Source organism: Carettochelys insculpta, chromosome 6, assembly GCF_033958435.1.
Source record: "Carettochelys insculpta isolate YL-2023 chromosome 6, ASM3395843v1, whole genome shotgun sequence".
In the NCBI taxonomy this organism is placed as follows: domain Eukaryota; kingdom Metazoa; phylum Chordata; order Testudines; family Carettochelyidae; genus Carettochelys; species Carettochelys insculpta.
Window position 1 is genome coordinate 39,762,904 of NC_134142.1, and position 24,705 is coordinate 39,787,608.

General features: G+C 47.1%; 1 protein-coding gene across 19 annotated transcripts in view; it reads right to left on the reverse strand.

The window, feature by feature from the left end:
- Positions 1 to 24,705, reverse strand: part of NRXN3 (neurexin 3) — a 1,384,038-nt gene that overhangs the window by 117,382 nt on the left and 1,241,951 nt on the right. For 3 of the 19 annotated variants that reach the window (XM_074996687.1, XM_074996681.1, XM_074996676.1), the window contains one exon: positions 891 to 908. The exons of the other annotated variants lie outside the window; for them this stretch is intronic. In XM_074996687.1, the coding sequence (XP_074852788.1) occupies positions 891 to 908 (18 nt within the window). The remainder of the gene's footprint in view (positions 1 to 890; positions 909 to 24,705) is intronic. 19 annotated transcript variants of the gene reach the window in all.

Below are 24,705 nucleotides of genomic sequence, written 5' to 3' on the forward strand. Positions count from 1 at the left end.
ATTTCCATCCCAGAAAAGTTCTTTAATCTTCAATACTAAAGCAAAGAAATGTGAGTCAGACATTTTGGAGTATATTACTAACTGTGCCACTGACTTGCTGTCTGACCTTGGTCAAATCAGTTCTTCAAACTGCCCCCTCAATGTCTTCATCTTCACAGTGGAGACAAAACTCAAGTCACCCCACAGAGAATGTGAGTGGCAGAAAGCCTAGAAAAGAATGGTCAGGTCAGCTGAACAACAAATTAGACTCTCAGCCTATCACTGTGTTTTTGTTTAACCTGCTGAATAGAATTATCACAGCCCCTGAGGGTCACTTTCCCCAACGGAAAAATTAACAAGGGACTGTAGTCATAAAAAGAAGCCAGTCTGAGGAAAAGAGAAGATATAACCTGCCAAACCACCTGTAGAGAAGCCTTTGGAAGAGTCTAGGTCCTTCCACTGAATAGGCCCTTTGGAATACCCTGCCACTGGTGACATGGGGATGGGGCAATGGAAAGCATCTTAATCACTTCTATGTCACTTTTCTACCAAGGATCTCAGAAAGCTTTGCAAACATTAACAGAGCTGAACGATATTCTTGAAGGCAGGCATCCTTAGGCTTGTTCAGTAGATGGTTAAGGACAGAGAAAGATTTAGTGAGCTGCTCAAGGGCAAAAAGCAGGTCAGTGGTAAGCCTAATTCAGAAATAGAACTGAGCAGTTTTGACTGACATTTCTGCATTCTGTATAACGCACCTTATAAAGCCATATGTATAATAGTTCTCTGCTTATCTAGGGGGTTGGGTAGAAGATTTTCATTCAGTCCTACATCTTAGCTCATAAACATAAATCCTCATTAGGCCTGATTATGAAAAATGCTGAGGACCCTGCATGTTTCAGGAAATACTCAGCACCTTGCAGAGTGGAATCCTCTTTCTTAGATACCCGATGGGCCAGTCTTGCTCAGATGCTCAGCGAGAAACTGATTATTAGATATGGGGTTATGAACGAATTCCCCCCACCCCCCAACAGAGTGGCAGGTACCCTTAAAGTTTTCACCTTCCTCTGCAGTACGGAGCAGGAAATTCCTGGTAGGATCATCTGCACATTTCCCTAATCCATTTCCCGTCACTACAGGGGCCTTGGGCATTGGTGACACCTCAGTCTCTCCTGTCCTCTGACTGCCAATTTAATCTCCTGAGGCCTGAAATGCTTTAATTTAACTACAGGTGGGCTCAACAGAGGGGTGTCTGAGTGAGATTTAATGGTCTGTGTTATGCAGGCAGTCAAAATAGATGATTTAATGGTCCCATCTGCTTTTAAACTCAATGACACTATTAATCCTTTGACAGAGAGGGTAGAAATTGTACAGGTTAGCTAACAGCTACCCTTAAAATTGTTTTTATCCTCAAGAAAACTAGTTGTTGCATCCAAAAATGCACCAGCCCCAGTGAACTAGCTGAACAGTTTGTCTGCCTTCTGCTAGGGATCTTCCACTCCTCATTTAGGTTGCCCATTTCTTTACTCATTTATAGGACTGTAACACTTTGATTTTTCATATTTGACTTCTCTTGTCTCCCTGTGCTGCAAAGCTGTACAACCGCAGGCATTTAGGCTGGCCTGCATCCAAGCCAGACTTTAATGCTTACTGGCAACTGGGATGTGCATGCTCACAGAACACTGGTCCTCTGTTCTCAGATCTCTTTATTAAAGGGAAGAGGGCAAGTTGTCAGATATGAAAAATAGGAATGGTGACAAGGCATGCTTCAGAAGCCCCCATGCAAAGAAACAGAGCAAATTCTGTCAGACTGAAAGAATCTAGCAGACAGCCTACTGTCCTATCGCCTTATCCAATCCCCTCCCTCAGTCTGCTTTTACTACCTCACAAAATCTAAAGGAAACACTGGGATTATCAAAGCAGTTCTGATTACTGGTCCACCTAGTTTGGGATCCTGCTTTCTGTGATAAGGCATCAGACTGGCAGTCCATCTAATTCAATATCCTACCTCCTGCAATATCTGATCTGATAATCAGGTCCTTTTCAGCCAGTATCCTACCTGGCAACAACCACAATACTACACAGTCTTTCTGCTTACTGTCCTCTCTTGCTGTGTTATGTCTCACTTTTATTTTACAGTGGGACAAGAAGCTGTTGTTTGTATTTGTGCATTAAATGTCAGGCACACCTAAGGCACTACCTGAATTTAAATAATGCATGCAATCCCCTCCATGTGGTGAAAAATTCTTCTTGCCCTCTGCTATGTGATCAAAACAAGGGATCTGTCACCCCTTTAGGGTGCATAGCTAGAGAAGTTGCTTAGTGATCACGATATTATCCAGCATCATCACAAAACATTGCAATAGAATGTGACATGATGACTCCCGACCTGAAGGTATCAGAAGACCCGGCAAGGAGAACAGGCTGTACTCCCAGCTGTCTGTTTACTGATCTGGTGTCTTTTTGTGTGTGTCAATTTCAGCTAGTTTCTGATCGCTACAACAAAGAAAATCAGAGACTCAGACACACAGAAGCCGCGTCTACACGTGCACGCTACTTCGAAGTAGCGGCACCAACTTCGAAATAGCGCCCGTCACTGCTACGCGTGTTGGGCGCTATTTCAAAGTTAACATTGACGTTAGGCGGCAAGACGTCGAAGTCGCTAACCCCATGAGGGGATGGGAATAGTGCCCTACTTCGACGTTCAATGTCGAAGTAGGGAACGTGTAGTCGTTGCGTGTCCCGCAAAATCGAAATTGCGGGGTCCTCCATGGCGGCCATCAGCTGAGGGGTTTAGAGACGCTCTCTCCAGCCCCTGAGCTCAATGGTGGCCACGTGGAGCGGCCCCTTAAAGCTCCCCGCCCCCTCCCTTCCTGTGCAGGAAGCTGATTGAGCGTGCAGGCAGCAGCAATAACACGCGGCTAGCCTGCATGCTCCTCCGCAGCCACACACACCCCCACCCACCGTGATGGCTGCCCCCCCAGGGGACCCCCCCCCAAGGGGAGCCAGGGCTCCCAGCCCAGCAGCCAGGCAGGGAAGCGGCAGCGGGGCCCCTCCTGGACGGAGACCAAGCTTCGGGACCTGCTGGGGCTCTGGAGCGAGGAGGAGGTGCTCCAGGTAATGGGGAGCAAGAGGTGGAACGTGGATGCGTTCGCTTCGCTGGCCGAGGGCCTGGCCACCCGGGGGTCACCCTGCCTGCACTCCAGATCATGTCCGGAGTAAAGTGAAGGAGCTGCGGAAGGGTTACGCCCGGGCCTGGGATGCGGCCGGCTGATCTGGGGCCGCCCCCGTCACTTGCCCCTTTTACAGGGAGCTCAGGGCCATCCTGGGCCCCCAGCACACCTCCTCCCCTTCGGCCACTCTTGATACCTCGGCCGACGAGCCCCAGCAGGCCCCGGAGGCAAGCCCCGCACCCCGGGGGCCCCCCCAGGAGCCCACCCCCAGGACACCGGAGGAGGAGGAGGAGGATGAGAGGGACTCCTCCTCCAGTGACGCCGGCCTCCACATTATCCTCCCATCCAGGAGCTCCAGCTGGGCGGCCGCCCCCCGGGTGTCCCCCAACCGTGGGAGTGGACCATCAGGTATGTACCCCCCCCGGTGCACACCCCCGGGGTTGAGGGGCAGGGGTAATAGATATGGCCAGGGCCCTCCACATGCCCAGATGACCATGGCCCCAAGGACAGCAGTGGCATGTCCCTCACAGGAGTGCATCAGCCCCTGCACCCCCCAGCACGACAGTGCCATGCCCCATCCCCAGGGCTGGGGGGGAGCGGAACCTCTAGGGTCCCCCGGGGGGAGGGGGTCAGACACCCAGCAGCAGCAGCAGCAGCAGCAGCAGCATGTGATGGAGTGGGGGGAGTGCAAATGTGAGACTCAGGCTAGATATGAGAAACAAGCTGAATAGCTCCCAGTGGCTAAGGATGATCCTGGGGCTACAACTGGCAGGTTACACCTCTGCCCTGAACAAAGAGGAAGGAGGAGCCGAGCTGGGTTTGAATTGGGGGCGGCAGTTAGAGGCTAGGGGAAGGGACAGCTAGAAGGCAGCCAGCCTGAGGAGGGGGAAAGCTACACCCCAGAGGGGCACCCCTCGGGGTCTTCTCCCCAGGACGGGTTGGAAGGACTGTCTCTGACTGCTGTACTGTCGCTTCTGTGAGAAACTGGGCATCTGTTGCCTAATAAACCTCCTGTTGTACCTGCTGAGTGAGAGTCACTCCTGCCAGCGGATGGGGTGCAGTGCAGAGGGACCCCAGAACCCCATCACAGCAGCATCTCCCGGGGATGGGGATGGAGAACCTGCAGCAGAGGGGTGAGGGGACAAGGGCCACGGCTCGGGGCCCACACTAACAGCTGTCTCCACTCTTCTTCCCCACCTCATGAGTTCTGCAGCTGCACCATCAGAAGGACCGGAGAGCGCTGGCGAGGTGTCAGTGGTCCCAGAAAGCCCTTTGGGGCCATCACTCCAGGCCAGCCCCTCGACGGAGCACCGACCAGCCCCACGGCGGGGAAGACGGTGGACGCAGCACCACCAGCCGACGGCGACGGGCCCCCAGCTGCTGGCCCTCCACCGTCGGCAGCTGGAGGTCGCGGAGCAGCGGCTGCGGGTGGAGGAACGCCGCCTCCACCTGCAGGAGCGGGCGCTGGCCTGGTGCCAGGAGGCATGGAGGGCCTACATGCGGACCCTCAACCGCATCGCGGACTCCCTGGTCCCCCAGGCCGTGCCGGCCGCCACAGCACCTGCCCTGCCTGCTCCACCCGCTGCTCCAGCCGCTGCGCTGTCTGCCGTCGCACTGCCACCCGCCACCGAGGGCCATTCCGCCAAGGGGGACCTGGGGCCAGCTGACACTCGCCGGCCGTATCTCCCGGTCCGCCTGGCCCCCAGCCAGCCCCGGCCAGGGCTGTGGCCGAGGTGGGGATCCCGGCCGCCCACCCCCAGCATGGGACTGTAGGGGTGTGGGGCCCAGGATGTGGACCCCCCCCTTTTGTATATATTCCCCCCCAGTTTATTGTTCTTCTTTTGTAAATAGTTTGTATTTGTGACCCATTACTATGCTGATCCTTACCCCCCCATGTAAATAGTTCTCCCCTTCCTTGTCTTCCCCTTTCATGTTATCCCTATTTTTATAATGTATATATATTTATCAGTTTGATTTCCCCTGTACATAGTTTATCTTGTTCAGAATATTTATAATAAAATAATAATAATAATGAGTTGTAGTAAAGATGTTTGATTTGACAAACAACTGTCTGCTTTTATTTTTACAAGAAAAGTGGGGGGGGTGTGCTCTTGGGTGCTCTGTGGTGTGGGCGTAGGAGCAGGGAGTGTTGTGGAGGATGGTGGGGGTGCGGTGGGGGACCTGCCAGTGTTCACCCTGCGGCCTCATCGAACTGGGCCTGCAGGGCCTCCCGGACCTGGTCCCTTCGGGGTCCACCTGGCGACTGGGGGCAGCGGGTGGCTGCACATCGGCCCTGCTGGCCTCCACAGCCCAGCCGTGAAAGAAGGCCTCCCCCTAGCTCTCCACCAGGTTGTGTAGGGCGCTGCACGCACCCACAATCTGGGGGATGTTGGTGGGGCCCGCATCAAGGCGGGTGAGGAGACACCTCCAGCGCCCTTTGAGGCGGCCAAATGAGCGCTCCACCACCTGGCGTGCGTGGTTCAGGCACTGGTTGAAGCGCTCCTGGCTGGCAGACAGATGGCCCATGTACGGGTGCATGAGCCAGGGCCGGAGGGGGTATGCCGCATCTGCAATGATGCAGAGGGGCATGGTGGCGTCCCCCACAGGGATCTCCTGCTGGGGGATGTAGGTCCCCACCTCCAGCCAGTGGCACAGGCCCGAGTTTCGGAATACCCAGGCTTCGTGGGTGCTGCCAGGCCAGCCCACATAAATGTCCAGGAAACAGCCCCGGCTGTCCACCAAGGCCTGGAGGACCACTGAGTGGTAGCCCTTCCGGTTTAGGTAGTGTCCTCCACTGTGTTCCGGGGCGCGGATGGGGATGTGAGTCCCATCCAGAGCCCCAAAGCAATTGGGGAATCCCAGGGTGGCAAAGCCCGCGACGGCGGCATCCGGGTCCCCAAGCCTCACGAACCTGTGGAGGAGCAGGGCGTTGATGGCGCGGACAACCTGCAGGGGAAACACATGGGAGAGCACCAATGAGGGGTGTGCAGGGTGTGTGTGGCCCTCCCCTCCCCTCTCCTCCCCTGCCAGGGCTGCCTCCCGCCCTCCCCCCCATGGGTCCTCTTACCTTCATAAGGACAGCCCTGACGGTGGCCTTGCCGACGCCAAACTGCTGGCCCACGGATCGGTAGCTGTCTGGAGTGGCCAGCTTCCAGACAGTGATGCCGACCCGTTTCTCGACGCTGAAGGCACGCCGCATGGTGGTGTCCTGGTGCCTGAGTGCAGGGGTGAGCCACTGGCATAGCTCCAGAAATGTTTGCTGGCTCATCCGAAAGTTCTGGAGCCAGCGGTCGTCGTCCCACTCTCCGAGCACCAGCCGCTCCCACCAGTCAGTGCTGGTGGGGTAGCTCCACAGCCGGCAGCGTGTGCGGCAGGGGGAGGCGGCGGGCTGCTGCAGGGTTGGGGGTTGAGTCCTCCTCCCCTGCGGGCAACTCCTCCTCTATGGCAAGGAGGTGCTCAGCTGCCTCCTGCATGGTATCGAGCAGGGCGAGCACTGCTCCTGCAGGGGCGGCTGTGTGGACCTCTGGCTGCTGCTGCTGCTGCTGCTGCTGTTGCTGGGGGTCCATGACTGCGTCGCTCGAGGTGTGCATGCCTATGGCTCTGCAGACCGCGTGCTGTGCAGGCTGCATGTGTCTGGGAGGGGCCCTTTAAGGGAGCAGCTAGCTGTTGCCCCGGAAGCGCTAGTCCGCCCTCTGACCCTGTCTGCAGCTGTTCCTGGCACCCTTATTTCGATGTGTGCTACTTTGGCGTGTAGATGTTCCCTCGCAGCGCCTATTTCGATGTGGTGCTGCGCAACGTCGACGTTGAACGTCGACGTTGCCAGCCCTGGAGGACACGTAGACGTTATTCATCAAAATAGCCTATTTCGATGTTGCTACATCGAAATAAGCTACTTCGATGTAGCGTTCACGTGTAGACATAGCTAGGGAGTTCTAGAGGCTAACAAAATAACACTAGATAAGTTTATGGACACATTGCCATTTGAAGCTTGTGAATTGCCTTTTTGTTCAATCAACTCACATTCATTCTATGGGATGCACTGGGTTTCACAGACCAGAATGCAGTTCAAACTTACCATCATCCTTCCGTACCACCTCCTCCAGCTAAGTTAGAATAGAAAAAGAACTTGTCTTGAGAGCAACATCTCTGTCATCGGTGATCAGAGGAGCTGTCTCTGGTGCTAACTAAAACTGGAACTTCATGAATTCAGAAAAAAATATGTAAATATGTAAACAGCACCACAAAGGGTCAGCTCAACAAACTGGTTCATTTTATGTCGTGGTTTATTGCCTCCCAAGCTGCCATTATTTTTAAAGGTAGATAATTCTGGTACTGTTCCCTTGTGGCTCAAAGAGAAAAGACTGATAGGACCACCTATAAGTCAGGATTCTGTGGGGAGATGCTCCACCCTCTCTAGATCTGCAAATAACACTATGATCCTGATAGGCAGCACTTCTGCTGTATCATTTCTGAGACAACAGCTTAGTTCCTTTAATGCATTTCACTCCTAATCTTCAAGACTTCCCTGTTATTCCAGTCCTGGCTGACTTTAGAAAAGAGACTGACAATCATTCCAGAATGTGTGTTGCTTCTGTGATATGAATAACTGCCCAGTGGGGACTTGTAAAAGCATCCAATTCATTTTACTTGTGATATAAGTGAGTTATTTGCCAATATCTCCTGAAGGAAGACACAGTACAGTAACCCCATATATTGTTTCCCCTCCTTGAGTACAGCTGAGCATTTCTTCTCATTTTATAATCTAACTTGAGCACACAAAAATGATTTCCTTAATGGAGATATGGAATTCAGGCTCTTGTTGCTGACCACAGTGACCCTCCCAGGGCCTGCATTGCTGGGTCAGCGGTGAGCTGGAGAAACATAAGGTGAGACAGAAGACCCAGAAGATGAAGTGACTCTGTTGCACAGCAGCCGGAGTGGAGGTGGGAAGTAGCCCTTCCCCATTCAGCCCCTCCCCACTTCTGGTGAGGCACGCTGCTGCATTGGTTAAGATTTAGTTCTTAGTGAAGGGGTTGAAAGGGTTTGTCAGACAGCCACACGCAAACTACATTGTCCTGTTCATAGGCAGGTTCATTCAGATACAGAGGTGCAGACCATAGAGAAAAATGACTCTAAGAGGCCACAGCTCTATTACTTCACTGGAGTTGCTCTATGGCTGAACAGAGTTTTCTTTTAATTGCTGTTGAACTCCACAAAAAAAAGTTCCTGTTGATTTCTTAGGGAAATGACAAGCACAAGCCTGTGCTGCTGAATGCATTTATTAGGGTTAAAATATGTCTGTGCATTCATATGTAAATTAATATGGAGCCTTTGGGCTCTTGGCAAATCATCAGATTAGCCCCCGTGTCACAAAGTTTGGGAGTCCTTGTGTTAGTGTCATCCCATCTGCCTGTCAGAGCTTTTGTATCTCTCCAGGGGACAGGCAGGGGGGAAACCTCCCCTTCCCTGTGTCAGTGAGTCATCATTTCATTCTGCTGCAGTATCTTGCTCCAAAGGGTTCTGACAGTGGTGTTAAGATAAACGGAATAACAGCCATTTGAAGGAAAATCATTCTTTTGCTCTGTTTCTCTGCCTGACCCCAACAGCGTCTCCACAGCGGCACCCTGAGATGACCTTATAACGGGCAGAGATGATAGCCTGGCTTTTGGATTCTGCTTCCACAGTAGCACCCTGCATCCCTGGAGACCTTTAAAGTAATGTTTGAGTCCGTATTTTCATTTTAATGTAATACTGATATAACCCCTTTTCAAAAGGGGTTACACTGAGAAAAATGTGCCATGTTACTGGCAATCAGAGATCTCTAATTACAGAGCAGTTAGACCTACTAAACCATCTTCTCTCTCACACACCAGTGTGCCCTCACTTTGTGCTGCAGGTATATGCTACAGGCAAGACAAGAGCTCACTTTCCCTCAACCGGTTGAAATCTTGCCTTCTCTGCTACAGCTGATTTTGTCAGGCAGTCGCCTCTTTGATAAACTGGAAACAATATCTATTAACAGTTCAGATCTTAACACAGCAGTGACCTTCAGTGATGATTTTCAGCCTAGGCAAGGTTTTGGTAGTGGCATAAGAAATAAAGGATTCAAATCCAATTCTCAATCTCCTAAATCATCACATTCCCCGTATTTATTATGCCGCCTTGGGAGTCCTCAGAAACGAGAGTTAGGGATACCCCTGTTACCTATATTATACATAAAATAACTGATATTTGGATTAACACCATAGTGATAAAACTAAATTCCCTGATCAATGCACTTTCTGCAATGAGTTAGTAGATCTCAGAATGGAGCCATGTGAGGAAGTGTCCACATCACAGAAATCCCCATCCCAGTTGGCATCCAGTAAAGAGAATAAGGACAGAATCAGCCACAGAGCTGTGCCTTCTGCTCATCCCCTGAGGCAGGGTCTTTGGGATAGAAGCTTGCCCTGCTATTGTCCGTGATGCATGGTTTTTGTGGCTGCAGACAAGCTCAGTATCAAAGAGGGTGCATTTCATCAAAATTAAATTCACTTATTGTTAAAAATTATAGTCGTTATTGACAAATTAGAGATCTCTCTTGATGCTAGCATCTTTACCTCCCACAAGGAAAAGACAACATCACTAGAGCAACATTGACCCTTTTGGTGGCTGCTGTAAATAGAGAGGCTTCTCACAACCAGCATGAATAAATGAGAGAGAGAGAGAGAGAACAACATCACCATTTATTAGCTTCAAAGTTAAAGCCAGCCAATCGTATCTCATTACCTAAAGGACATCTGTGGTGCCCTCCAGCATTTCCATATATTTATGTCATCCTCAGGCTTATGCCATTGACCGCATGGCAGCATGGCTAAATCTCTGCAGTCATTACCTATTGGTTCGTGTTGAAAATGCCATGCAACTGAGAATAGCAGAACACCTTTCAACAAACCTCTCTTGTATCACCATTGATGTCAGTAGCTCAGTCTGGTGGGTACCCACTCTACAGTGATGTTATATGAGCTTGAGGAAGGGTCATACAAACCTTCCTCAGAACTAACTTTCCTAGAGTGACATGAACTAGAGACGGACAAACACTGGTAAATGGTCTGGTCCACCCAGCAGGGTTGTTCTCTGCAGAACAGTCTTTTCCCTGTGGCAGCCCTGTGAAAAGCATCAGCTCATACCAACAAACAAGCAAGCAAATTGTGATAAGGAAGGTCAGGGTGGCTTAGTGGTCCAAGGCACTGCATTAAGCTGACAGTCCCTCCTGTAACTGTGGGCTCATGTTATAGCTGGGTCTACACGGAGCTCTGCCCAGTGCCGCTGCCACCAGAGCTATGCAAATTGAGCTCCTTAAGATTGCAGATGGCTGTCCATTTGCATACTCTCAAAGCTCATTACCACAGCAAAGTGAGAGTTTGGTGCTGGCAGAAGGCAGTGCTGGCACTGCAGAGGCCGCGTGGATGTGCTTCTGCCAGCTAAAGCCCCCTCGGTCGCCAGTCCCTTATGCCTCAAACCTGCTTGTTCTGCTGTCTCATCCCCAGCAAGGTGTACAGCAGAATGGTTGCATGAGACAACCCAGCACATCAAAAATGCTTCCCCAAACAATAGGTGGTCTTTCACCAATACCTGAGGCCTTAGTGGAAGGTCTGGGGTAGAAATGGAGGTGTAGAAGATACTATAACATATCCAGTTTAGAAAATAAATGATATGGTGTAAATGAAAGGTGCTAGAGTGTCAGCCCTAAAAACTGAAGGTCTTGCTCAAGCCACAGGTCAGTACATGCATGGTAGAGCAATATTCCCCAATACTGTCTCTTACCCTGACCTAGAAGAGCCTCCTCTAAAGTAAATCAGTCTCTGTGACTCATTAATTCACTGGCTACTGTGCCTGGACAAAAAAATCCAGATAAAATATTTTCTCAGTCACATTTGCTGATTTGTCAAATTTGAATTATTCCATGGAAACAGTTTGATTCTGACAAACTTCCATCACAACTCTGCATAGTTTCTTGCCAGCTTGCTTGTCTGACTTCCCTGTAGCCAGAGCCCACAGGCTTTCACTTTGAATTGGAATGAGGGTGCTCAGGACGTCCAGAATGCCTGGCCAGAAGGCTCTTCAGGCTGGCCACTGCCTGTGGCAGACAGCTTCTGGGAGTTGGCCACTCTGTGGAACCTGCTAGCCTGATAGGAGATGTTCCCAATGCTTCCAGGGTCCTGGCTGCTCTTCAACTTCCCAGGCCACCATAGATGCAGGGATTCACTGCTATTTGGTGGTGGGCAGCTGTGAAATTGACAAGAATCATGTCAGTCCTTCAAAAACATTTTTGAGTTGTTGGCTTTTTGTCCCACTTTAGGATGATTTTTTTCCCTAAAAATTTATCCTGGCCCTTTCTCATAAGTTGTTCCTTGGGTAGGAAAGATCCATCAAATGACAGTGTACAGTGACAGAATGCTTCACATCTTGAAAGTAGCTAGGATCCTTCTGTTATTTTTTACATACTTCTTCCATCTGAGTGACATCCACTGCTGTTTAGACTAATGTTTAGACAAGTCTGTGATGTACAAGTTATTCATGTAAAAATACCCAGAAAGATATTGGAATCTCCTGTGATGTGAGAAGTCTGAATAGCTTTCCTGGCCCTTCCATTTTGTTCCATCTCAGGACATTCTGTGACTGAGATGCGGAGGAAAAACAGGGGAATCACAGAATCACAGGGCTGGAAGGGACCTCAGGAGGTCATCTAGTCCAGCCCCCTGCTTCAAGCAGAATCAACCTCTACTAAGTCATCCCAGCCAGGACCTTGTCCAGCTGGGACTTAAAAACCTCAAGGGATGGAGAATCCACCACCTCTCTAGGCAACGCATTCCAATGCTTCACCACCCGCCTGGTGAAGTAGTTTTTCCTAATATCTAAGCTACACCTTTCCCTCTTCAACTTCTGACCATTACTCCTTGTTCTGCCGTCTGACACCACTGAGAACGGTTTCTCACCCTCCTTTTTAGAGCTCCCCTTCAGGAAGTTGAACGCTGCTATTAAATCACCTCTAAGTCATCTCTTCTGTAAACTAAACAAGCCCAAATCCCTCAGCCTGTCCTCATAGGTCTTGTGCTCCAGACCCTTAAACATTTTTGTTGCCCTTCACTGAACCTGCTTCAGCAAACCCACATCCTTTTTTATACTGGGGGGCCCAAAAATGGACACAATGTCCCAGATGTGGCCTCACCAGTGCCGAATAAAGAGGAATAACTACTTCTCTAGATCTGCTCGAAGTGCTCCTCCTAATGCACTCCAGTATGCCATTAGCTTTCTTGGCTACAAGGGCACACTGTTTACTCATATCCAGCCTTTCATCCAACATAACCCCTAGGTCCCTTTCCACCGTACTGCTGCTGAGCCAGTTGGTCCCCAGCCTGTAACAATGTTTGGGATTCTTCTGCCCCAGGTGCAGGACTCTACACTTCTCCTTATTGAACCGCATCAGATTTCTTTTGGCCCAGTCTTCCAATTTATCCAGGTCACTCTGGATTCTCTCTCTACCCTCCAACGTATCTACCTCTCCCCCTAGTTTTGTGTCACCCACAAACTTGCTAAGGGTGCAACCCAGTCCCTCACCCAGGTCATTAATAAAGATGTTGAATAACACCAGCCCCAGAACCCAGCCTTGCGGCACTCCGCTTTAAACAGACTGCCATCCAGATATTGAGCCACTGACCACTACCCATTGGGCCCGACCATCAAGCCAGCTTTCTATCCATCTTATAGTCCAAGGATCCAATCCATATTTCCTTAACTTATGGACAAGAATGTTGTGGGAGACCGTATCAAAAGCCTTGCTGAAGTCAAGGTATATCACATCCACTGACTTCCCCATGTCCACAGGGCTTGTTACCTCATCATAGAAGCTAATCAGATTGGTCAGGCAGGACTTGCCCCTGGTGAATCCATGTTGGCTACTTTTGATCACTTTCTCCTCTTCCAAGTGCTTCAAAATGGATTCCTTGAGGATTCCCTCCATTATTTTCCCAGGGACTGAGGTAAGGCTGACTGGTCTATAGTTCCCTGGATTGTCTTTCTTTCCTTAAAAGACAGCCCAGCCTCAGGGCTCCTTAAATTTTCAGCAAAAATTAGGAAAGTGAAAGGTAAAACTGTTTTGAGAGTAGAGCCATCATAAGGCAACACAGCTAGCTGGAGTGTTAACTCTGCATACAGTCAGGACTATCTATTCAGTTCCACAATGCTGTCAGAGGGAAATTTCAGCTGACTTTGTGCAAAAAAAATCAGTGCTTGTAAAATGAAGATTTTACAGGACCTAAGAGCAAGGGCAATGTTCCAAAGCATTAACAAAAGCAAAGAAGACATTAATGAAAAATATCCTTCCTCTGTACTGTGAAGAATTCAAATACAAGAACAAGTGAAATTGACTAGAAACCATTAGTGATGTTTGTTTTCATTGCAAATATTAATGAAATGAAAAGAAGTAAACATGCAGTATACACGGTGAAAAATAAATGCGATATATATTTTATTTTAACAATCAAAAGAGCTACTAACAACACAGAGACAGTAATTAAAATAAGATTTCACCTGACTCTGGAGCAACACTGCCTTGCAAATGTACTTTATTGCTGATTTTCATGACTCTCTGCAACTACAGCTCTGGGACTATGCACAACTCTGAGCTACTTCAAATTCTGACCTGGGGCACTTGCTCTCCTGATGCACCTCATTCCTGATCGGTTATACCATCTGCAATTTCCATGCTAAACCTCTAAGGCACAGGTAGCCAAATTGTACAGAAATGTGCTCTATGAACAAATGACCACAGAGGATTAGTTTGACATCATATACATCATCCTACTCCTGCTACTTCATACTTAAATAGGACCTTAATTGAGAACTTCAAAACACTTAGCAATAAAACCTGAAAAGACCCCAATAAGATATGGAAGCATTATTATACTAATTTTACCAACGGGCAAACTAAAGTAAAGCAAATTTATGGAACCTGCCTGAGGTTACCCAAAGGCTCCATTTCAGATTCCCAGTTCACTGCTCTAACCACGGAACTACAGTTTAGACTGCACCACCAGTCTCTCTATTTTATAAACAACACTCCTTTAAACAAAACTCCAGTGTCCCAGAAAAAGTGAGTCCAGGTGTCCCTGTACTTGTCACTACCCCAGTCAGGACATGGAAAATGAAGGCTTTGCAGCAAATAGCCAACGATCCATAACTCACTGAAGAGCCCAAATGTTGGGACTGGCCACTGTCAATGTGTAGCTGCTCTTTCTGTGCTGCAAGCCATTGAGAATAATCATCTGAGCTTCCTGCAGTGGATAACTCTCCTGTGGGCAATACCCATGTGCAGAAGATGCATACAGCTGTTACCAAACAATTGTGGTTTCTCTTGTTCATCTCTATCTTTAGCAGATATCTTCCTGAGATACCCTAAAACAGGTTTGTTGTAGGTTTGCATAAGGTTCTGGGGCTACATACTGTTAAAGAGAGTCTAGAATCAGTTCCTGGAAGAACGGACCCATACTATTTTTACATGGGTATGATTGGAGCATAACGTACAGAATTTCATGTGTTATAACTAACATTGCTGTTTGCAGGAACAACTGCCTTGCTGCAACTCTATTCTCATTTATATTTTTGTATTGCCAGGCTGAAAAATTGCAAATCACATGTCACATGATCACTCTTGTGAGATAATGCAGCAATGCAGATAATGTGCATACATAATTTGAACTGCAACATAGGAATGGGAATATGCAGAAACAAACACAATTGAACTCATCATGTGGTCAACGGCTTGATTCACATCCAGATGGTGAAGTCCTTACCAGCTAAGCTTCCTTCACCCTGGAAGTAAATAATCCCAAAGAACAGCAACTTGTGTTGCTGCCATTGTTCTCTCTTGAATATTCTCAGCTGTGGGGAGATCTTTCAATTATGGCTAGGGCCCTCATCGGAAATAATACTACCATCTAACTCTTACATGGTGCTTTTCATTCATAATGATCAAAACATTTCACAGAAAAAAGCAGCAACATTATCCTCGTTTTACAGATGGAGAAACCGAGGCATGAGACTGGGATGTGCCTTGTCAATGTCATACTAGCAGGCAAATAGAAGAACTAGGAACAGGTCTCAGACTGAGTTCCAGTCTATAGCACACCCCAAAACTGCCCCAAAATACTGGTGATTGATATTAGTTATTTAGTGCGAAGATGATGCTCAGCACTTTAGAAGCAGCAAAAATAAAATCAGCCTCTACACCAAAGAGTTAGATATTAAAAAAAATCAACTATAGAGAAGACAGGATGTCCAGGGAAATCCTGAGCAGACATCACAGAAGGGAGTGTTTATGACAGTGTATCACCTGGCCAGTATGGCTACACTTGCTCTCCAGACAAACATCGCACACTTTGGTTTGCTGGTCCTTGTACTCTTCCTTACGACTGCTATGATCAGATGAAAGGTATCAACCATGGTGGGCAGACCTTACTCTTCCAATGGATTTATTTCATATTTACACTAATATAATTGACCTGGTATTTTTCCTGAATCACTAGCCTGAGCAGAACTTCATTTTATTTCCCGAAATCATTTCAGAGGAAGTCCTCTTGAGCAGCATGGTGCCCATCTGTGTATTGTAAGAAAGGCCTCTTTAAGGATCTACCCCACAACAACTTCATGAAGTCTAATCTGAAGCACTAATGTTTCTCCTGATATCAGAGGAGCCTAAACCTGGGAGCCATGCTGCTCATCCCACTGGTGAACCTCTTTTTGTTAGGTTTATCACTTGCTATTCCTGTCTGTGCCTCTTTGTTTGCACATATGTGGCAGCTTTTATATATGTATTTGGTGTGGAAACCTCTTGAGGTGCCATAGAAGAGGAGACAGAACCAGCAATGTATATCAAGAAGATAAAGTTAATTGAAAAGAGGTTAGTTAATCAAGTAGCTAGAAAATACTCTTAAAAATGGGCTTAATTTTCAGGTTTATCTTTTTATATATCAATATAATCCACGCCATGATTGTCTCCAAGAGGAAGGTGAGAAATGGAAGAAAGACACTGGAAGAAAATGGGGAAAAGGGACAGAAATCCTATTTAGGAATTATCCTTGCAGATACCTGTCCACAGTACAATCCCATCTCACCCTCCTAATCTACGTTATGTACCATCATCATCAATAACCACGAGCTCAGTGCCTGTTGGTGTCTGATGCCTCTCTCACTATTTCCCTCCATCTTTCCCTATCCAGTGCAGAGTGGCTTAGTTTCTGTAGACTAGCTCTGCACCAATCTACTACATCATCTATCTATTTTCTGTGGGGTCTGCCTCTCCTGTTTGAACCGTCCATTATGCCAAATACTAGGGTTTTGATTTTTCATTCGTCGTTCATTCTGCAAGTATGTCCAAACAGTTGTAGCTTCCGTTTTATAACCTTCTGCAGCAGGTTCTCTTTCGACTGTATCTTTCTATATAATTCCTCATTGGTGACCTTCTGCATGCATCCTATTCTCAGACCCTTTCTATAACAACTCCTTTTGAACACCAATATTCTTCTTTTCGAATCTTTTGTTATCACCCATGTCTCACAACCATACAACATGCTGCTGAATACACACGTTTTCAAGATGCCCAGCTTCATTCTGAAGCTAATTGCTTTGCTTTTCCAGATCTTATCTATTGCCTTCAAACTCGCTCTTGCTTTCGCTATTCTAATCGCTATTTCCTTCTTACAGTCTAGATCATACATTAGGCTGCTCCCCAGATATGTGAACTTCTCTACATTTTCTAGTTCATTACCATCCACACTGATCTTCCTTCCTATTTCCTTATCTCCAAATACCATTGTTTTTGTTTTATAAGAAATGCACAGCAGGGTGATTTGTGTTTAAAGATCAAAGGGCACTGACAGATCACATTAGTGGTTAAAGCAAAACAAATAAGATCTTAGGCTGTATTGAGACAGGAATAGAAAATAATACAGAAATTGTCTTCACAATTGTACAAATCAGTGCTGTAGTACAACTGCAACCACTGAGTTCATTTTAGTCACCTCATCTCAAAAAAATAAAAGGTCCAGAGAGAGACATTTTAAAGAATAAACAGAAAAGGGCTTGATTCTCTACCCCCTTACTCTTGATTTTTCCTAGTGTGAGCAAAGAGAATCAGACCTAGTGTTTTTTTGGTTTGGAAAGAAGAGTAAGAGAGGAGTTAATCCAAAACAATGCAAGTATAGACACAGATGTTTAAGTGGGTACTCAACATTCAAAAAAAAGCATTCAAAATATGTCAAGCAAATAATTGCAATATTTTATACACTTGTGGAATCTAGGGCCCCAGGATCTTACTTAGGCCAACAGAATAATGAGCTTTCCAGAAGGATTCACTGTTTTCATGAAGAGCACCTGCAGTTACCTGAGATATGTTAATATTACAAGGATTATCAATCTTTATGCCCCTTAAGATGACTGCCAGCTTTGGGGTCAGGAAGAAATCCAGCACACATACACAAAAGCCATCTTTGGATGATTTGTGCTAATGGTGGTGGGCGGGGGGTGTTATCCCTTCTTCTAAACATCCTATATGCTTTGCCACCTGCGGTACACTCTGCTAAACCTGCCCATGAACTCAGTCATAGCTCTGCTATGGAAGCTTATCATCTTTCGGCGCACAAGCAACACCTTCCTCACTTTCACATTCTGCAGCTGAGCTGACAATAGACATGACAACAGCTGACAGAGAATGGTCTTGCTGATAGCTGGCTAGATTCTAAAGGTCAATAGACAGTTTATTAGGGTCTAAGAAGCAGATCTGTTTCAGTTTCTTACATTTGTGGACAACATTCTGTGTTGGACTGAGAATACAACTGACAAACGGTGAAGGCATAGAAAAAAGCAGGCAGGAAACATGAAGGGCAGCACAAACAGGAGAGATGGAGAGGAATGGGAGGATGCAGAGACAGTGATAAGAGAGATCATAGCTGTAAAGGAAAAATTATGAAAACCGAGACAGAAAAGGGAGAAGCAGTGAACTCGCTGTCTAACTATGTTCACGTGAAATCTTTTGGGGAGACTGTTGCCACCGATGGCAAGTCATAAACATTAACGGCAGTGCACTTTCAGACAGCACAGCAGAGGTCATTCACAAGTACGCTGCATCACAGAGAGCCTTCTTTCATTTAAAAGAAAAAGGAGAATCAAGCAGTTGACATGAAGGGTTATTCTTTGATTTGTTTCAGGGTCTATAGATAAAGACAACACGATAAAAATAGAAACCACATCCAAGCTCATTGTACAGCAGCTTGGAGCACTGTGGTAAGGGGCTGAAAGTCAGTCTCCAGAGCACAGGGCTGTGGGGCTCTAGGTGTAGTATAACAATTAACACTGTGCTCCTGGCCAGAGAGATAATTAGGGCTCACTTCATTAAAAGTAGCACTGCGTAGGATCCATGGGTTTTCAGCCTGGTAAGGGAAGAACTGTAACAAATCTCTCACATGAGATAGTGATACAAGGGTCAAACTAAGGAGGCAGAGCCTAGGAATATTTTAATGAAAGGATTCAATGGCTAATGAAAACCCTTTACCCGTTCAAATAGGACATCAAAGCAGATGAGCTGTCACAGAGGGAAAAGCAGCACTAGAAAAATAAAATAAGTGAACATACCTGGGGAAAATGACATCTTAAAGAAGAAGAAGCTGTCTCCTACTCAAAGCTGTTTCCCAACATCCAGGGAACAAACTACCAGGTGTAGCTGCTATCATCACAGACAAAACGGGCTAGGGAAAGTGAGTAAAGCACACTTCAACACTGATGAAAGACAGAGTAGGGCACCTCTCAGGAGTAAATGCAGCTGTGCTTCAGAAGGGGTCCTGTTTGAAAAGTCTCAGAAGCCTGAGGCCTGGACCATAGCAATCATAATGATTCCATAATGAGTCCATAATGATTTTTGCATTACTGGGGATGAGATTAGTCTTGGTGTCTCGATAAAGTTCTAGTTTGGTTAATAATTTTTTTTCTTGTGCTTTACCTCAGTATACTTCTTCCCTTCCTGACCTAGACCTAAACCACTGGGGGTACCACTCTACAGCCACCATGTTCTGCCATAAGGTGACCTCATTTTGGTAATGAACAAAATTATCCGTGTGAATAGTTTTCATGTTTGTAAACAGAGTTGGACAATTTTGGGTTGAAAGTAATTAACACCTACTACAATTGATTCTTCTTATTATGCATATATAGTCCTCTAAGAGGTGCCAGAATGACTTCCTCACAGACTGAAGTCCTCTGTTATCCTAAGACTAGCTACAGCATAGGCAAGGAAGGGTCAAAATCACTGTAACCTACAGTCTATGGAGACATCAGGTTTTTCACAAAGGCAGCGGATTTGCAGCTACTGGTCAATGAGATAAAGGAACTAAACAAATACCTTTCAGTTAGTGGACCGCAAAATAGGAAAGCCTATTTCCCATGTTACTGGTAGAAGTCATGGCACTGAGAGCAGGGATTCTGCTATAATGGATTAGTTTGGGAAGCCTCCTGCCTCTTCCAGGTATTATACTGAAAGGAGCAAGAGAACTTTGAGCTTCATCAAGTCAGACACAAGAGGTAAAACACAGAGAGATTCAGCTCTGCTAGACTATTTGGTGAAGATAGGTGAATCGAATTCTAACAGTCTCTAATTGGTACTCCCACAAGCTCTAACATTCTCAACCATCAGCTCTGTGCCACTCAAAATGGTAATTGTTTCTCTTCTTTAAATACAACAAAGGAGTCCTTCATCTGATCCTTAGACACTACAGCCCCACAGCCCAGTGTAAATGAGAAACAAGGCAAACACATCAGTGCAAAGAAATAGAATCTAGAGAGATTTATGGTAGAGAGATGAACAATCATTGTTCATCACTCACAAACCAATGATCTTTTCAATTATTGCTATTGTTGCTGCAGCCCATTATTTGAGTGTTCAAGAGGACTCACTCTTCTAAAATAATAATTCATCTTTTCTCAAGTTAATCATTTTTAGAACATGTCAAAATGTTGCTAATTTTTAATTCAACAATGGCCAAAAACAGTAAATTGTAAAGGTTTCATGAAATTTTCTATTATATTTTTACCAGAACTGGAGTTATAATTCATACCACCATTCTTTATTTACCAAAAACTGTTTTCTCATTAAAAACTGAGTTTTCACCCTAGTCAGCAGTGATTTCATAAAGAGCAAGCAGTCCTGTGGCACCTTAGGCAATGTCTAAACTGCAGGCTTCTGTTGGGAGACTGGAGGTCTCTCGGCAGAAGTCCGCTGCACTGGGAGCGTTCTGCCAACATCCCTATCTTCCTTGTTCCATGAGAAAGAATGGATGTCTCAGCAGAGGGGGTTCTCCCAACATTTGGCCCCATGTGGAGGGGCCAAATGTCGGGAAAGCCTCTCCTGACAGCTGTCAGCAAGAGATGTGCAAATGTGGTGTGCAATTTGTGCATCTTTTGCTGACATTTCTCAGCAATGTAGACACAGCCCTAGAGACTAACAAATATATGTCATGAGCTTTCATGAGTAAAACCCATGTTGGTCAAAATGTCACTGAAAATTTCACAAAATTATAAATGGGTCCACTCTGAGCTCTGAAAAATAGAAGCAAGTTAAAATGTTTGTGTGTGACTTTCTGACCATTTTCAACCAACTCTATAACCATCTAGTCCTTGCCTTTAGTCTTGTTCACATTCAGTCATAAAGAACTTTATTCCTACTCTGGAATAAGACTGACTTTAGGGGTTGGGTTGAGGCCAAGAAGTGTAACTGACCATGCTGAACGCAACAGAAGTATGAACCTGGATCTATATCTGATCTTCACAGAAGACAATGGCTATGTGTAAATGGACCTCAGCCCAGTGGCGCTGCTGGCAGAGCCATGCAAAGTGAGCTTCTCGGGATTGCAAATGGCTGCCCATTTGCATACTCCCAAAGCTCATTATCATAGCCATGTGAGAGTTTGGTGCCAGCAGAAGGGGGTGCCGGCACTGCAGAGGCCGTGTGGATGTGCTTCTGCCATCTAACCCCCGCTTGGTTGCCAATCCCTTATGCCTCAAATGTTTGAAGCTCACTTTGCATAGCTCTGCTGGCAGCAGCACTGGGCAGAGCTCCTTGTAGACCCAGCCAATGGGATTAATCAGCAAGTAGAAGCTACAAGTCTGAGCAAAAGTTTGCTGTGCCACCTGGGTCTTCAGGCCTTACAGCCTAGCTTTTCATTAGTAAGTCAGTGTCTGGTTTCCACATAGAATCTGAAAGTGTTGTGTGTTAACAGTTCCCTGTCTCTTCCATGGACCTCTGCCTGAATTTGCTCATCCTGAGGCAAAGGTTCCCAAAGTGGGCAGCCTGGAAATGCTATGGTAGGGGTTGCAAGAGATAAATGCAGGACATTCAGTTATGCAGATGCAGTCTCACTGTTGCTTTGTATAACTGTAATCACTCCCTTTGGAAGATATGAAACAAGATGCTGTTTAGCCTCAGCCCTCTTTCACCACCACTGCAGAAGATGTCTCTCTCAAATCCAAAATGAACAGCAAAGCTGGGCAAAAACAGTTTACAACCAGAGAAGATGGAAACCTCAGTTTTTAAAAAAATGACCTTCAGCTACTGCAGTGTTTAAATGGGGTTTGAATAGGAGAAAAGTGTTCAGTAAATTCAAAGCGACCAAGCTTGACAGAGGCAAAGAGACAGCTGGTCTGTGCCATTATCTCCCTCTGCCTTTGAAATGATCCTCAGTGTTGTAAACTGTTATTTACATCCTCCAGTCTATTTCATTTGTGACTTGCTTATGGAAGGAGATGATATTGCGCTGCTTTCACCTGCCCCCCCTTGCTCCCTGACAAAAGCTCTGAATTACCTTCCTAACGTTCCTGGCAGCCTTCGATGCCTGGAATCCATCACTGCAAGAATAAGCTTTAGGAAATAAATTCCTACTCACAAAGCCTGCTGAGCCCCACCATGAAAACACTATAACCCCTGGGAAAGAGAAAATGATTCCAGATGAGAGGAATAGCACTGAGAACCTGATCTAAAGACACTGGTCATGCTACTAGGTCCCATACATGAAGCACCACACAATTAATTGCACAGTTAATGTGTAGCAACAAAGGTTATTTCAGGATATAGGCATGGCCATACCCTTGCAAGAAACAGGAATTTTACTGAGCGAACGTTTGCAATGAAAGCAAGCCAAATTGCAGAGGATAAAAAAGAAAGCACATATAAGTCATCTGCAGTGCAGAGGTGAGTTTCAGCAGTAACAAGCACTTAGTGTGGTTAACGAGCATACATCGTAGCCTGCCTTGCCCCACATACATATGTTTTGTGATTTACACTTGAGCCAATAAGTAACCCTCAGGCAAACCTCCATAACACATAGCAGAGTTTTAATCTATCACCATAAGTAAATACAGTAATGGACGTATTTGTGCCTCTTGCGGACAAGAACTAAGATTTCAAAAAAAATAGCTCAGGCCAGCTTAACTCAGTCCATCAGGCATGGGAACCAATGCTTCCTCTGACATGGCCCTTCATCGTCTCCAGTCATGTCCATCAGTGGCTCTCTCATATCCCTCACCCTCAGTCTGGTTCTTATCAGTCCCCAATACAGTCCCTCGTTTGTCATCTCATGTCCTTCTGTCTGGCTGTAGTCCATTGAAGTCCTGACAACATATTTTTCTGTCTCCTGAGAAAGAAACAAGACCTCAGGGGGAAAGTGGTTGAAGTCCTGGCTGTCCCTCCTCGGTGGGAATCCAAGTATAATTTCATAAAAGCAGACTCTAATAGTCCATCATGGAAAGCAATGGGGGTGATCCCTGATCATGTCCCTTGTCGGTTGTCTGTCTCCTTCATCGGTCATCTGTCACGGTCGCAGTCAGTCACTGTCCTGGTGATGGTCCCCTCTGTTACCTGAGAGAGAGAGGCAAGACCTTGTGGGGGAAAGTGGTTGAATCCCTGGCCATGACCCTCCTTGGTGAGAGTCCAAGTGATGCTTTCATAAAGCAGTGTCACGGAGGGCACTGGTGGTGGTCACTGAACATGTCCCTCAGCAGTCGTTAGTCATGGTCACAGTCAGTAGCAAAAGGAAGTGGTAGCAGGAGCGGAAGGAAGCAAAGAAAAAAGGGGAGGGGTAAAAAGAAAGAGATGACCCCTGATGAGTTCATCCTCGATGGGCAACCAGGCAAGTTTATTAGGGGCAGATTCCATCAGGGAGGGCCTAGGAGTAATCCCTGACCATGTTTCTCATCAAAGGCTCAGTCATCCTTGCAGTCCAGCACCTGTGGGGGGGAGACAGCCTGTGGAGTGTAAATCATTACAGTCCCAGGCCATGCTGCCTCTCTGTGGTGGGAATACCACTCAGTCCTCTCTTAGTCAAAGGTCACAGTCCATGTCTGTTGGGGGAGGGAAGGTCTGTGGGTCGGGAGGCTATAACATGTGTTGTCGGGGAAGCAGGTCTTTTACTTCTGGTACTGGCGGTGGCCCATGACATGCTCCGTGTAAATGTCCAGGGACCACCTGATGGCATTGGACACCGTCAACTGATGCATGAGGCAGGCAAAATGGTGACAGATGCTGCAGACCTCCAGCACTGCCTCATTATGGAGGCCCCAAGCATCCAGGACCCCCACCAGCAGAGCACAGATCTCAACAGTACAGCCCTGGGATCATAAAGTGTCAGCCAGTGGGGTGTACTTCTTGATCTTTTTGTCCTGGCCACACAGAAGGCTGCTGTCTGGTTCTCAAAAGGGTAGTGACATCCATCATGGTGATCTTTTTGGCCCACGCATTGGTGATGATGACGTCTGGTCTGAGCAGGCTGCTGGTACCCCAGATGGGTGAGTTCACAGTGATGGTGGCCCAGTTCCTTCGGTAGGGCAGTGATAAGGCAGTCCTTGATCACTTTGTGGTGGAGCTACCAGCCCTGGACTGGACCTGGCAGCCGCACAGGATGTGAGGCAGGGTCTCACACTGGTATAACTGCACCTCCTCTTGCATCTCGTCTCGATCCCTGCGGTGGATGGCACCCTTGAGTGGGACACAGTTCAGTTAGGCACGGTGGATGAAGCACCAGTCAGCGAAGCTGCCAGCACAGAGGAAGTGATTACTGACATCTCACTTGCTGGTTACCTCAAACACCCCCTGGTCATGCTTTTTCTTCAGTGCCTCTGCATAGTGGCACCAAATGGTGTCCTTGAATACCCTCACCAGCATGGTCCTGGCTGGTGGGGTGACAATGGTGTATTCCATGCTGGTGATACGGGGGACCGGCACACCCAGCTCCTGTTGCTCCTTGCTGCAACCTTAGTGGCATCTGATCTTGTTTCCCAGGCAGTGGGTGGTGCTGCGGGCATGGGACCAGAGCAAAAATAGGTCCCCCATCTCTCCTGAACTCACCCTTGAGAGAGAGCCGCTCAGATAGGTGATGTCGTCCTGAGTGAAGAGGGCCCTGGCGATCCACTTCTGCACAGAGTTCTCTGCAACGTTATGCACTCTGGCATTGGGACAGGTCAGGAGGTACTACACAGT